The 16166-nt window shown below is 40.7% G+C and overlaps 1 protein-coding gene across 3 annotated transcripts; it reads right to left on the bottom strand.

Moving 5' to 3' along the window:
- Nucleotides 1-2067: 2067 nt before the first annotated feature.
- CATSPER2 (cation channel sperm associated 2) lies at nucleotides 2068-16107 on the bottom strand. Of its 3 annotated transcripts, none has more exons than XM_006201719.4 (13): nucleotides 15867-16107; nucleotides 15240-15386; nucleotides 14569-14742; nucleotides 14309-14377; nucleotides 11206-11378; nucleotides 10518-10673; nucleotides 10114-10238; nucleotides 8693-8871; nucleotides 8381-8480; nucleotides 8005-8061; nucleotides 5714-5913; nucleotides 4825-4992; nucleotides 3544-3684 (listed from the first exon to the last, which is right to left on the bottom strand). In XM_006201719.4, the coding sequence occupies exons 2-13, from the start codon at nucleotides 15382-15384 to the stop codon at nucleotides 3653-3655; spliced, it is 1578 nt and encodes a 525-aa protein (XP_006201781.1). In that variant the 5' UTR covers nucleotides 15385-15386; nucleotides 15867-16107; the 3' UTR covers nucleotides 3544-3652. The 3 variants fall into 3 exon arrangements, with proteins under 3 accessions (XP_072818673.1, XP_006201781.1, XP_072818672.1); XM_072962571.1 differs by lacking the exon at nucleotides 15867-16107 and adding an exon at nucleotides 15576-15675; XM_072962572.1 differs by lacking the exons at nucleotides 3544-3684; nucleotides 4825-4992 and adding an exon at nucleotides 2068-2367.
- Between the last annotated feature and the right edge of the window lie 59 nt (nucleotides 16108-16166).

Below are 16166 nucleotides of genomic sequence, written 5' to 3'. Positions count from 1 at the left end.
TACCGCTTATAGTCTGATAAGGTTCAACAAAAGTAAAACAAGTTCCAATCCACAAATGAGCAAATGGAAGGAGAGAAAAACAAAACCAACAAACTGAAATGACAGGGGTCCAGAGCAGGAAATTAATCGTGTGTTTTGCTAAAGTGAAATGGATTAGATTGGTAAGGTGATAGGAATGCTCTGTGATCTGGCAACTGGAATGGAGACACCTGGGAGGAGTCAAAGGAGCTGAGAAATCTAAATAATTCTCACTCCCCGAACCAACCAGAGTGCACTTTCTGACTAAAACAGATGCCTCCCTTTGTAAAGAGCAATTGTTTTTCTCTCTTTTTGGTTTGCCTTTTGTAACTGAAATACATACATATATTTATTATGTAATAAACAAACAAACAAACATATACACCTCACTAGAGATCCAAGCAGTCCCCACATTTCCCAGATCTCTTGCAGATTGGTGGAGTCAGGTGATTAGTTTTGGCCTACGGATAGTGAATGAATTAAAGACTTTAAGAGCTAGTGAATGATGCTCCAGCAATCTCTGTCCTCTTGAGGTAACCTAGAAACCGTGCACTGAGATGGCTGTGTCACAAGGCCAAATAGTCCGAAGCTCCAAATTATCACATAGCATTTAGAGTGGTTTCTCATTTGTGAGTTCTGTTTTTGTGAATTCCACTGCTCACTAAAATTTGTGACCCCCAAATCAATACCTGTGGCATTTTCACAGTCATTCACAGACATGTGCGGAGTGAAAATTTGAGTTGCCCGATGTAAACATCCCCAGCTGAGGTCAAACAAGGCAACACTCCACCTTCCTCTCATACTGTAGGTAAATGTCCTTTCACAATCTATTTAGTGCCACATTTTTAGCATGTTTGTGCTTTTTGCTGGTGATTTCACTGTTTAAAATGGCCCCCAAGGTTAGTGCTGAAGCGCTTTCTAGTGTTCCTGAACACAGGAAGGCTGTGGTGTACCTTACAGAGAAAATGTGCGTTCGATAAACTTTATTCAGGCATGAGCAATGGTGCTGTTGACAGAGGTAAATGCTAATGAATCAACAACATACATTAAATAAGGTGTATTTAAACAGAAACACCTTACACAAAACACAATACATAAAACAAATGTATGTATCCCTCCACTGATATTTGAAGATGAGTGATAATTGGAGACCAAAGGGGAAAACTCTGTTCCAAAATAAAAGCTTAATGAAACCATATGAGAAAAAATTTAAATTTAGTTATATCACAACAATATCTAAACCGTAACATCACTTCCAAAATGCTCCTGAGGAGCCCTCATAGTTACCTGGCATAGAGCTTGAATTTCTTCCTTGACTTAAGAATAGTGGTGAAAATGACAGCAGGTATACTCGATCAGGGCAAGGGTATAAAGGAAGCTAGAGGAGTCATGGAGTCATTGCCAGTGGGACTTGAGCCTTAGACCCTAAAACATTTGTGTTTAGTCAGGAAAAAAAAATTATTTGTTTTTGGTTTTGAGCAGATATTATTGCATGGCTCTGGGCTACTGGAAAGATAATTTGGGGGAAAAAGTAGAAGGAGGTAAAACCACTGTCTTCATGGAAGTTATCATTTATTATTTGGTTATCTTATGGTGAACTAGTTAGGACCAGCAGGGATTTCTGTCTTGTTCATTCATTGATGTACCCGCATGCCTATAACAGTGTCTGGAACATAGGAAAAATTCAAAGGTGTTAAATAAATTCCATTCCAGTAGAATTGAAACCAGATCATTTTGTTTGAGGAAGGAGTCAAAAAATGAGGAAGCGTGCATAGACCATTCATTTGAGGTTAGCGGTAGAAAGCCAGGAGGGGATAGGTCACCACATAGCTATAAAGTAGTGCTTTTGAAACTTCAGTGTCCATCTGTAACATCTGATTCAATAGGCCCAGGGGCTGGGACCTAAGATTCTGCAGGTCTAACGGGTCACCAGATGAGGCCAATCCTGCTGGTCCTCAGGCCATACTTTGAGCAAAGCTATTCAAAGATGCTGGTCAAGGGGTATCACTTTGTGGATAGCATGTGTAAGAATTATTAAACAATACTTACTCTGTTCTATTATGTTTATTGTATTCTGATTGCTGTGTTCAATTCATTGATGCTCCAGTTGAGATCCTATTGAACCATTCCTTTCTTGAAATTCTATCTTGGCTCTAGGAACATTACTCTAGAATGACTATCCTGTCTCTTCTGCTCTTCTCTCTCAGGCTTCTTTTCTGGCTTCTCTTCCTCCTCCGATCCCTTAAATGTTCCTGTTTCTCAGGTATCTGTCTCCAGTCCTCTTTTCTTCTATTTGTACTTAATGGAAATCCTTTGTTATCGCTGATTCTAGTTACTCCCTTGGGGTTTCTATGTATACAATTGTGTCGAAAAATAGTATTTTCAGTCCTTCCAAATACTTATGCCACATTTCTCATTACTGGATTTTAAATACAATATTATATATTGACATTCATTTTTTAAAATTTATTTATCAAAAAAATTTCAAACTATCCTTTTATTTTCTTCATGTTTTCTTTTTAATTTTTTTGTTTGTCTTTTGGGGGGATTAATTAGGTTTATTTATTTATGTATTTATTTAATGGAGGTACAGGGAATTTGTGCATGCTAAGCATGCACTCTACCACTGAGCTATATCTTTTTCTTATTTTTAAACACTTTTGTTTTGTTCTACATTTTATGGAGAAGGACTAAAATGCTTTTCCTTGAAACATAATGTTGGTTCTTGGTTTTAGATACTCTTTACTTACTTCATTTTAAAAATTGAGATTTAATTCATATAACAAAATTTACCATTTTAAAGTATACAATTCAGTATTTCATGTGTTCTTCATACATGTACATGTTCATATATGTTAAGCACTCAATAAGTGGTAGAATTTTTAATAATAGGTATTTCTAAAGACTTGAGCCATCTAACACTATTATCTAGTGATCCTCTCTAGATAATGTCACCAGTAACTAGAAACATTAAGCATTAGCTGGATAATCCCCCTTTCAGTGATGTCCTAAAAGGCATTCCTACTTTGATAGATTAACTCTGAGGTCTCCTTCAACACTAAAAATCTATGGGACATACTGATTTGCTCCACCCGCTATGGAATGACATCACTGCTCTCAGAAATGGCAAGGAAAGAAGAAAGGGACTCTCTTTTGGCCCAGAAGCAGATGAAAATGATGTTTGATTAAAGTTAACGATGCAAAGGAGAAGCAATGTTCTTAGAGCAGCAATGGAAATAAGAGTTCTCAATTAGTTACACTTAAAGCTCCTAGGGTCTCCCTGCCCCCACCCCCTAGAGGCCCATATCCACCAGTGAGAGAGAAGGTGCAATTAGGACTCTATGAGGAAACGGAGGTTGCAGGAAGGGTGGGGGCCATAGAGACAAAGCCAAGGAAAGTGTGAGACTCAGGAGCAGCAGAAAGGGTAGAAAGCCAAGGACCACGGGCCCCACTGGCATCTGAACTAACTTTCACTTGACATTATACCTTTCAGTATCCCCTATGTCTCAGAGACAGACCACTGCACAAATTATCAGCAGTATTTATTAGACATTTATACTTTGAATTCTCCATTTCCAACTAATCCCTTCATTAATTTTTGCCAAAGATATCGAAGCCATCCATTGTGGGCTTTTTACTTGTCTTCAAAGTTCATCAGTGCCTGCACTGTAAAGAAACAGACCGTGAGGCTGGAGAGCTGAGACTATTCCGAATATACAAATGTCTGGTGAAGACCCTGCTTTTCTGGGTTCTAGGTTCCCATTCAAATCTTTACTCATCTCAACTTTAAATTAAGCCACATAAGTCTGCCCTCTTTGCCAAAGATGAATTAATCACAGTTAAAGAGGCCATCGTGCTCTCCACCCTTTCACCCTGTTCTCCCAGAACAAATGAGAAGGCAGGGCTGAGGAAAATTGGAAAGAGCAGGATAACGATGCAACATTTTGAAGTAGGCAAAGCCCCTCTGACATCCTGCTCTAACTTCCATGTTCCAATGTTATAAATTCCTCTTATTGCTCTCCTGTGCCCACGACACACACATATTCTTCTTCCTCCATTGTTACTTTCACTTTGGGTTGATTTCAACTAGGTATGAGAATAACACTAATCTTTATTATATTGAAAAAAAGTCCCTTTTGTATTTTTTAGGGGGGAAATTCATTCATCCAAATTAATCTCCAAGTGGTGCAATTTTAAGTGAGAAATTTAGGGAAAATAATTTTGAGCAGGTAGTTCTCAGGTTAAATCAAATTCTACTATTTAAATCACACATATGTCTCTCCATAGGCTACTAGAAGGGACTGAAAGGAAGTGTAGTCTGTAAATCTCTTTTAGGGGTTGAGAGCAGCAGGCTCTAGTGGACTTTCTGCTCACTGTCCAATCCCCATACCTACCTAACTTGAACCTGAGGTCCTTACTGCTCAGGTCAGAAATGTGACCTTCAAAGGGAAGAAACATGTACAAAAGGGGGGCAGGCTGCCCAAACAGAGTGACAGCCTGCCTTGTCCTAATCCCCAACAGCTGGATTTGGATACTCTCCTCTTGGGAAACAAGCTCTCAGACTTCATAGGATTTAGCTGTCCCCTTCTAGAGAAGCAGAGTTGCCAGGTCCTCACAAGGTCGGAAGAAATCATGACACAGGCCCAGAATGTGACATATCAAATCATGAATTTGCCTTTTTTAGGTGTGAGGTGGAAATTCAGAGGCTGAGATGCCAAAATAGTGAACACCCTCCTTCTCCTCAGTTACGTAGGCTACTCCAAAAGGATTTAACTCCAGGTCTCCATGACTGTCCTAAATCCATACCTGCAAATTCCTGCAACCGCTTACGCTCCTCTAGGTTATACTGAAGCTTTTCCAGCAACTCAAAATATCGGAAGAGTGAATCTCTAGGCCAAACAACACGTTCATCCTGATCCATATCCATTAACCCAGGCAGATTCTGGTGCACATGAGTCTCCCAGTCCAACTGACCTGGAGGGAGGAATGATTCTTCAAAACAAAACTAGGGGTTGGGTATAGCTCAGTGGTAGAGCACATGTTTAGTATGCACAAGGTCCTGGGTTCAATCCCCAGTTCCTCCACTAAAAAAAAAAAAAGATTAAAAATAAAGAAAATAAAACATACATAGATTTGTGGAAGTTGGATAAGAGCTGATAAATCCTATGGAGTGTGGGGAAAAGTAGGGATGAAAGAGGATACAGGAAGCAGGGAGAAGAATGAAGAAATGTGAAGAAAGTAATCAAGACCAGAAAATCAGACTGGTGGAGAAAACTGGGAAATAGATGTAGTGGGAAAGGTCCTATTAAGACTGGGATGTCTCTAGAAAACAAACTTGTGGTTACCAAAGGGGAAATGATGAGGGAGGGATAAATTAGGAGTTGAGGATTAGCAGACACAAACCACTATCTACAGAATAGATAAATAAGGTCTTACTATATAGCACACAGAACTATATTCAATAACCACAACAGAATGCTGTGGTATATACACTGTATGGTGTATATACATTGTATACCACACACACACACACACACACACACACACACATATATGACTGAATCATTTTGCTGTAGATCAGGAACTAACACAACACTGTAAATCAACTATACTTGAATTAGGGGGAGATAAAAAGGTTGGGCTGTTGCATAGAGAAGAGAAGTCTGAATTCAAATGGGAGAAACCATCTGCTTACCAATAGGGTCCAAATATATGGACTCATAAGGAGAGGAATAGTTGGAGGATGAACAGGAGGGGGAAGAGGCAGACTTTTTCACTTCTGACTTCTTTGTTTTTGACTTAGATTCTCTTGAACCCTCTTTAGTGGCACTGTGTTTAGACTCTTCTTCAGAAGCTTCTGTTAAGTTCAAGGATTTCCCTTCTTGACTGGCATCTCTACAAGTGAAAGGGGAAATTTTTATTGCTTCAAATACATGTACCTGATATGACTAGTTCTTTCATAATTCTGGTCCTGGCCCTGGCCTAAAGTTAGGACTTAAGGCAATGAGGGTCAAACTGCTCCCAAAATCTAAGTTTATCTAACCTCTATTAGCCCATGTGATGTACCCCTATCAGTGCCCCTCACCACATAGCTTCTGTGCTCAATCTTACTCATTCTTCCACATTCCACACTCCACGGTATTTTGCCAAGTTTTAGCTCCCCACCCCTTGGTCCTATGCCTATTACATCACAACTATGGCCTGTGCCCTCTCGAGTCCATCTCTTTAAAGTAGAGTGACCTGGGGCTCAGCTGCTTTTATCTTCTCCATCTGTTCTCCATCTACAGCCGCTCCTTTAGTAAACTCTCCTGAGTTTAAATGCCTGCTAGATGGAAGTGTAAGCCTCTTAAGTGTCCAGACTTCACTCCTTAATCCAGAGTTGCATATACAACTTTTACTCACATATTCACGACTTGAAAGTCTAATGGACATCGCAATCAAAACTGAACTCTTTGCCCACCAAACCTCTCCCACCCACAGCCTTCTCCATCTCGGGAAGTCTACCCTTCCAATTGCTCAGGCCAGAACTTCCATCCTTAATTCTCTTGTACCCTACATTCAATCCACCAAGAAATCCTGTTGACTCTACTTACAAAATATACCTTTTCTCACCAGTACCATTGCTACCACTCTGGTCTGAGCCATCAACACCTCTTGCCTGGAGAGCAGTAAAGCCTCCTAACTCAGCTCTCTGCTTCTTCCCTTGTTCTATGGTCTCCCCATCTACACAGCAACCAGACTAATCCTTCTTAAAAGTAAGTCATTTCACGTCACTGCTCTGCTAAGTGCCCCGTTTCAGAGTCAAAGCCTAAGTCTTTGTAACGGCTCCCACAGCCCTACAGGATCAGGTTCCCATTCTCTCTCTGCCCTCATCTCCTATCCCTCTCCCCACCTGCTCACTCTGCTTCAGTCACAATAGCTTCCTTGCTGTTTCTCAAACACGCCAAGCATGCTTCTGGTTTAGGACCTTCACACTAGCTACTACCTCTTCCCATAGATACCCATGTAGTAATCACCTCGTCTCCTCCAAGTCTGTGCTCAGATGTTACCTTTTCAATGAGGCCACTCTGACTACCTTGTTTAAAAATATAACCCATATGCAACCCCTACCCTATGCTCCAATTCCCCTTAACATGTTCTTCCTATTTTTGCATGATGCTTACCACATTTTAATGTATTAATTTACTTATTATTATGTTCATTGTTTATTGTCTCTTTCCTTCAACTGGCATATAGCCTCATGATTACCACCATTATTGTCTATTTTGTTCACTGATATACTCCAAGCATGTAATAAATATTCAATAGTTATATGTTGAATGGATTTCTTATTGCTCCTTCTGCTTTCCTGAGCACTCAACACTCAGAGTCTTGAATAGCATCTGTATCACAGAAGGTGCTTTTATTAATTTCCTGGGGATGCTGTAACTAATTGCCGACACTTGGTAGCTTAAAACAAGACAAATCCATTTTCTCACAATTCTGGAAGTCAGAAGTCTGAAATCAACGTGCCAACAGGGCCATGCTTCTTTTGCAAGCTCTAGGGGAGAAGGTTCCTTGCTTCTTTTAGATTCTGGCAGTTAGTTGCCTGGCATCCACTGGCTCCCCCTGGCTTGTGGTTCTATCAATCCAATCTCTAGCTCTATCTTGATATCCCTTTCTCCTGTTCTCTATGTCTATGTCTTCTGTCTCTTATAAGGACCCTTGTCACTGGATTTGTGGCCCACCTGGATAATCTAGGATGATCACATCTCAAGATCCTTAATTTAATTGCATCTGCAAAGATCCTTCTTCTCAAATGAGGTCATGTTCACAGGTTCCGGGGGTTAGGACATGGGCATATCTATTTGGAGGCCACCATTCAACCCACTACAATAAACAGTTACTGAATGAAGGAATTCTCTCTCAAAGCCAGTCTTCACCTTTGGTTTTCTATCCTCTCCTTCCTCATGTGTGTCCATCCCACTTCACATACACACTCCTAACCTGGCATCCGTTTTGACAATGCTTGACTTCTGTGCCTCAGGGGCTAGGTTTTGTCTCCTACAAAACAAAACACACAAACGAGGGAAGAGAGTTATACTGAAGCAGGAGTGCAGCAAGGAAAAAAAGAAAAGAATACCGATCATAAAGAGATGAAAACTGAGTGAGGAGAACAAACTGTAGTAGAGGAATGAAAAAGAGTGGGGAAGCCCTGACAGCGGATAAAGAGTCAGACAGTGTTTCAGAGCTGGGGAATTCTAACTCTGAGGCAAATCTGTCACAAAGGGAAAAACGAGGTCAAGGCCAAGGAGTAGGAACAGGGAATGAGAGGAGGAAACCCTTGAGAACTAAAGTCGGGTTTGAAAACCAGGAAGCAGACCTCTGGATAATCTGCCACTTGAATATGTCAGCTTTGTGCTGAACCTCCAGGTGTGTCTTCTCTTCGTTCAGCTCATTCCTGATATTCTGGAAGTTAGTAACTGCCCCAAAGGGCCATGAGAAGTCAGGAGATGGTGGTGACTAGATCGGGGGAGAGGGCTCAGTGGGGAGAAACCAAGTGAAATATCCATTCCAGGCCCCACACCTTCCTGCTACATTGGGTTCTCTCTCTCCACAGTCCACCAGTCCTAACTTTCATTCTGATTTCCTCTCGGACACCCCTCCCACCAAGTTTGGCCTCTTCTATGCTTACCCATCATGGATACTATGATATTTCGAAAGACGATGGAACCAAGTAACAACAAGAGGATGACATAGATACTGCTGAAAACGCGGCTCACTTCAGGCACCTTCCAGGTATCCTGAAGCAGTGCATACCAGTGATCCATGGTGAAGAGGATGAACACCGTTACTAGGGAATTCAGCAGGTCCCTAAAGAAAAAGGAGGCGTGTTTACAGAGGGAGCGAAACCTCTCAGAAGTACTATCATTCTCACTCTTAAAGCAACATAAGAACATTTCTTTGTAGTTTTCTCTGACTTTGGCTCCTTTTCTACCATACTCAATTTTTTTAGCTAATCTTTCTTCAGTTAGAAATTGTTTTATTATGTTTTCCTTTATCATGAATAATCTATGAATATCCCTCATTATTTCATCAGTGCCTGGGGCATAGTAGGTTCTCGGTAAATAGGCACTGACTGAAGTTTTATAAACTGAATGAATCACCAACTGCATATCATTTTTCTGTAAGTTCATTTTCCACTGTTCTATGCGCTTCACCTGATGAGATCACTCACAAATATAGCAAATATCATTCCTATGTAGTTTAGTGGAATGAACTGATATAACAGAAACATGTGATCCCAAATAATGAATGATGATAAATGTATCACCAACGGTCTCAGGAAGATATCCAAATTTTCCTTCTTTCCTTCTTATGCCTCCATATATAAATTATTGAAAACATCAGGGCCAGAACAGGATGAATTCTAGAACTTTCTTAAGTCAGTAGTACTCCTACAAAACTAACTGCTAGTCTAAGATAGAGACCCGAGAGGTGCTGACAAGATTGGATTCCAATTCATAAATAAGCTCATCTCCTTTAAATCCAAATCGACTTTCTACCAAGTAATCAGTGTTTGCTAGACAAAGATCTTATCAGGATTTTACATTTGAAAGAGTATAAGTGCGTACATGTGTAATCTCCACACTTAGAGACTGGGTTAAACTAGTGACCATGTTTGAGAATCCTATTAACATTCACTGATCACCTACAATGTGTGAAATGCTGTGCTAAGTGCTGACATGTGTTACCTCGTTTATCCCCACATCCTTATGAAGCAGTACTACTTTTAATCCCAGTTTTCAAGAGATAACTGAGGCACAGAAAGCAGGGCTTAACCACTGCAGTAAAATGCTATTTAAAGATCGCTGATGAAGGTAAATTTGAATTTGCAAAACCCAGAGCAAACCTGGAACTAGGTTATTCTTACAATCAGAGCGAACACCACTCTATTTCTTTGCTTTCTCCTTCCTTCTCCTTACTGTGTTCTACTCCACTTTTTTACAATAGACTATACTTTTTGACTTATCATACTTTGGACTAGCTTCCCAGTCTCTTGTCCAAATTCTCCCCGCCCCCACCCACACCCGGGCTTCCCCCAGTCCTGCCTACGAGAAGAACATGTGGTACTCCAGGTCCTGGCGAGTTGAACGGGTGTAATTCTCGAAGAAGTAGACACCAGCCACAGCAAAAATGTAGAAGAATATGAGCAGCAACATCAAGAGGAAGGTCATGCTCTAGAGGCCACGACATTGAGTCAGAGCTGGGCCAGACTAGGCTGATCTCCATCTACAGCCCAGTCAGGGCCCCTCCCTGGAAACCCCCCTACTAAACCCTCACTTCTAGCACGAGCACAGTTATCTCTAAACCACAGCAGCTTGTCCCCAGCCCTTTCTCATCAACAACCTTTCACAGGGTCTTTCACTGCCTTCTTTCACCCACCTAGACTTCTTTCATGTTAAACCCCCACACTTATCCACCTTGCCCACTTGATTTAGCTACAGTAGTCAAATCACCTTGAGGGCCCTGACCAGGGCCAAGATAATGACTCGAACTTGACGGAATCGTGCAAAGAGTTTAAGAGACCTCAGCACCCGGCAGATCCTCAGCAACCGGAGCCATATGGATTGGCTTGTTACCCCTACCAGCAACACAACCTCAGGAAGCAGGGACTGTGGGAAACACACAGATTATGGATAAAATATACCCCAAAGCACCCATGCACAGCTGCCCCTTCTTTCTCTCTTCTTTTTCATAGTTTCTTGGGCATAATTCCTTGAACAGCAGTCTCTTGGGACTGTTTCCTATTCAGCCTTTCTATATGAAATTACTTAAACTCTGCACTTCAACTTGGTTAGATGTAAAAAGGGGATAACGCAGTGCTTATCTTGTTGGGTTGTTGTGGAGCTCAAATGAAGAAAATGCATGTGAAACAGGACAGTGCCTGGCATTTATTAAGTGCTTAGTAACTGGTAAATGTTATTGCTGGGGTTAGTGTTGTGGTTTAGATTCTGCCTTGCTCCTAATACCAACAATTCCTGCAATGACTGGCTTTTAGTTTTAGGGAGAAAAAAGGTCAAAATAAGGAAGTTAGGTACCTTTCTATTTGTTGCTTCCTGTGCTCTAATTAACTTTTCTTGCCTTTGATTCATCTAGACACAGTCCTCAGCCCAGTAAACTAATCCTCAGGATACCTATCCTTACCAGTATGGTGACAACAAAGTCAAAGACATTCCAGGCATTCTTCCAGAAGAGGGAAAAGCTGGATAGCCACATAAGAAGGATCTCAAAGATGAAAGTAAACAAGATGAACCAAGTTGCCACTTCCAGAGTCAGCTTCAGTGGCCACAACTGAGTATTTGAGGATTCTAGCACTTCTGTCAGGGTAGAGCAGAGGAGTGAAGGTTAAGGAAGCAGGAAGCTGAAGGATAGAGAATGATCAGCAACTGTTATAAACCACAGTTGTGCCCACTGCTGTGCCATTTTTCGTTGAGTTTCTCTTAACACCATTGTTGCTTCAACCTGTGAAATACAGGGGAGGACAGAATCCAACATGAAAAATAGCCACGACTCATCTCCAGCTGGTATCAGTATGGATAACAGCTGCAAGTTACTGCCTTCCCATTCTGGGGTCCCAGAGCCACCAAGGGATTGCTCTCTTAACTACTGCCAGACCCGTCTGCTGTCCTGCACCTCAGGACCAAACTTCACAAAGATGCAATGGGCTTTGACGTTGGAATGCAAATGGAGGGCCACGATGTGTAAAGTGTTTTACAAAGGATGCAGAAACAAGTCAGATTCATGGGGCATACTGAATTATAATAAGAAACTACTTGGTTCTTTGTCAGTTTTAAAACTTCTCCTTTCTTCTCTGCCTAAAATTTATTTTATTCTGTAAATCAAACAGAATCCTATTCTTGCTCTCCAGAACCCTATTATTGGCTACCTTCGATTACATAACTCATTGCCTTCATCGTTCAGCCCTCTTCACCTCTATACGTTTAGTAGATGTATATCATGCTGTAGGAAAAAAAGACATTGAGATCAAAATAGGCTTAAAAGCTAAATAATAATCTGTTTCTCTTTGAAACACAACAATCTGAGAGCCTCCAAATGCACTATGACTGATGTGCTGGGCAGCTAATGGAGATCAGAAGCACATATTCAATCACCCTGAACAACATAAATGGCTGTGGAGATTCTGACACTCAGTTTAAGTCGTTATTGTTTTTAGCAATGTTTTGGTTAATTATGTCTATAATGAAGAAACACTGATGCTGAAATACAACTTCATGAAGAACAAAAGAATAATTCTGCCAGTTTAGCTCAAGACAGTCTTCATTAGATTCAATGAATTACATTCATCTGATAAAAAATTTTATATAGCACATCGAGCTATCTCTAGATCCTCAAAAATCAATGTTAAAATCATAATAATATTAAAATTAGTTTTTTGTTGAAAAAAAAGACTATTCACATTCACAATGTGTTATTTTCAGAGAAATGCTAGCCAAATCTTTTCTTCTCTTGCTGTCACCATTTAGAAGCAAAATATGAACATTATAAAAACAAGCCAATTGTTTAAAGTTCAAAGCAGAATTACCAATATCATTGTGAAAGTAGATTTTTTTTCTATTTTTTAATGCCCTAACACATAATCAAATATCTATCTACATTTTAACATATTATATATAACAAGTATTTAACATATAATAATGTTGTAAAACTATATATCTAAATTTTTTAAAAGAAACAAAAACATTTTTAAATATAACATGTAAATTACACCTGATCCCAAAACAAACATAGTACATCACTTAAAAATTCATTTGTAGCTAAATCATAGTCTTTAAAAACAGAATGATCATTTATAAAATGGCAAAAATAAAACTTTGCTGACATTTTAAGATTATTAATTAAACACTAAAATACAACATGCAGTGATGTTGGTCTACAATATTATTTTTCCTTCAATTTTCTCCTCCATATCACATGAAAATAAAAAAATGATTAAAATTCCAAAGGAGGTTTTCAAGGTTATATATGTTTTTCTGGGAAACAAAATCACAAGACAAAAATGATTGGGAGGCTTTGATCTAGAGAACTGTTTATTAATTACTATTTTTTCCCCATCTATAATAGCATTCTTTCTGATCTGAAAAATTGCTTTTTTAATGCCTAAACAAAGTCTTAACGTTTATTACATGAACTACTCTGTTCAAAGAAATCTGTTAGTCACAAATTATTTCCCTTTGCAACATCTCTCCTGCCTTTCTACCAAGAGACTGTACTTAATAAGATACAATTTTCATGAGCTTGCCAGGTGATTCTCACTCACGGAACCCACCTGTCCTCTGGCAGTGATCATGTTGCATATTCAGCTATTTTACCAAATAGAATCGTTAGTGCTATTCTGATTTGTCCACTAGATCCAGGAAATCCTGTACATTTACTGCTATTTACTCTATTCCAAGGCTTACGTCTATATTCTTAACCCCACAAGGCAAATACTTGCCAGTTATCATGCAAGAAATAGGAAATGTGGGTGACAGTTCAAAATCTTCACCACTATGGGAAGGAAGTAAAATAGTTCAAAGTATATAATATACTGCAGTGGGTCGATGACAACAATTATTGTTGTGTATTTAAATATCTTTGACCTGATTGCATTAAAAGACTATTTTAAAAGTGAGAAAGTTCCCCAAAATGGTGAGGATGAAACAAGGAAGTGATTACTACTGTCCTTTCTGAGCAGTTTGTTTGAGATGATAATCAAATGAGCTCAATGATTCTCCAGTCTTTTTTTTAAAAAATATATTTCATATAATTTATTACTGGTTTTAGAATCATTTACTCTTTAGGTCATTTCTTGCCTCATCTAATATCTTAGTTGTACCTAATTTTACATATGTTGTGAGCTTTCTTATTTGTACTTAGATAATCTTTCTAAACATACTTGTAAAAATGTAAATGTTGGATCACTTGCTGTTAGAGGCACCAATATCTCTAACAGAAAAGATTAATTCAAACAAATATTAGACAAAACTGACATAAGAAATACAACTGGTCTTCCCATCTCCAATTCCTCGTGAGTCTATTACACCCTGCCTCTAAGTATCTAGACTACCTTATAACTACTACGCTGTATCTATTACAATGTTTCTAGGCATTAGCACTTGTGCAAATCCTACTCCAAGAGACTTAATGTAATTGTCCTTATTACAATTCAAATAACATTCAAAAAATGTAGAACAATCAATTTAAAGGCCAAATGACTCCCACCCTTTCATTCAATGTCAGTCCTCACCTATTTCAACCATCAGTACAATCGTATTCAAAAAGATGAGGAAGATGATGAAGTTTGTGAAGAAAGGACCTGTTTTCTCTTAAGGAAACATACGGAGTGGAGTTCTTTCTGATTTATGCAGGCAACATAATTAGGGCAAGAACAGAACCAGTGAGAACAAGAAAACGGAGTTTGGAAAGGGAAAAATAAGCCATTAGGGAGATAATGAGGCAAGAGAGACAGTAAAGCCCGGGATAAAAATGAATGACATGAAAGGATACACTTAAGGACCCATCCAGCCCACAAGGAAAGAGGTGGCCTCTGGCTGCAGCGCACTCGAAGGGTGCTCATCAGCCTCTGGGAGTCTGTAATCTGTTCTACACGACGAGGCTTTATGGAGAAGCGCACAAGCTGGTGTTGGTCTCCTAGCATAAGATTCTTCTGATGGGTAGGATCTATGCCAAAAATAAAAAAAGGACAGTGGATAAATATAAAGAGAAGTCTTTGGGGGATATGAAGAGCAGGTAGGACTGGGGGCAGGAATACTGGTTACATAAAGGTCCCCCTACAGCAGGGGTTGCCTTGCGTCTCCTTCACACAGCAAGTAACACTAATTTGGAGTAAGAGCTAACTATTGCTTATGACCAACAGTGTTCATGCCCAAGAATAAAGGCAGTAGGTTCAACCCTCAACTGAAGTGTCTTCGTTAGAAAATTTCAAGTCAGCCAGGGCTAGCAGTTATCCTAAGCCTAAAAGTGAAGGACATGGGTTCTACCTCCTGGATTCGGAGTTTTATTTATTTGATTTATCAAGTTTGATGTCGCTTCCAAACTAGTCACCAAAACAATCTCCTCTGAATTTTCCACCCATAAATTGTCTCTCTGCTTCCTACTCTTTTAAAGGTCTGCATGAGAGTCTTAAATTCATCCTAGTGAGGAAACAGGCTGCTGACCAAGTATCTCTCGGATAGTGTGCCGTGGCACAGCTTGGCTCAAGCCTTGCAGATGCTCGATGAGAGAGAAAGTATCAATGAGACGGGAACGAATGGCATCGGCTCGAGGCAGTTGCATGTGTCCTGCTGGGCGATAAGTGGCCATGTCTGTTGAGAAAATGAATCAAGTGTCATTTCACTTTTGGAGTTACACCAGGGATTAGAGGTTCTCTTCCCCTCCTCCGAGCCTTTTTGCCCTTAAGAAGACAAATAAACACAGACTCAAGGCTTTTTTAAAACAAAAGGAGACAGGAGTCATAACAGAGAATCTGCGCCCTTGACTCAGTGGCCAGGCACCTTCACTTGTGTGACAGTTAAAAGCTAGTTAAAAGCAGCAGCTGCGAGGGCAAGAGTCCCGGGGTTGAACAAAGAGGGATTCGGACACCACCTGGATCTGAGGCAAACCTGAGGCAAAACCTGAGATGGGAGAATGTGAGGGTTTAGAACCGCCTCCGAAAGAAAAACCAAGTGAGGAGGAATTGGACAAAATGCAACAGCCAGACATTTTGAAAATATGTCCTGTCCCAGTGTGTCCACTCCAACTCGCTCCCTCGGGTACCAGCTCTTTCTCCCGCTTCCGGGCCTCACCTCCGCCCAGGCTCTCTTCCGCCCACTCAGCCCTCACTTCACTCCTCCGCCTCTGGCTCTGGAGCCCCCTGAGCTCGGCTCTTCCCACGCGGGACGAGCTCAGGGTCGGCTCCCAGCCGCGCAACGCCGCGGTCCCGCCCGCTCCCTGGGTTCCGGCTCTCCCCGGCCGCACCCACACCACCAGCCCGGGTCCCGGGCCCCGACTCAGCCCAGGTCGCCCCGGAGGTCCCCGCCGGGGCCCCGCCCGGCGCTCCAGCCACTAGGCGGTTACCCGCTGGTCCCGCCCGCCCGACGCAGGCG

Source organism: Vicugna pacos, chromosome 6 (assembly GCF_048564905.1).
Source record: "Vicugna pacos chromosome 6, VicPac4, whole genome shotgun sequence".
NCBI classification, from domain to species: domain Eukaryota; kingdom Metazoa; phylum Chordata; class Mammalia; order Artiodactyla; family Camelidae; genus Vicugna; species Vicugna pacos.
The sequence above is the reverse complement of the archived record's forward strand: the minus strand, read 5'-3'. Positions and strand labels throughout refer to the sequence as shown.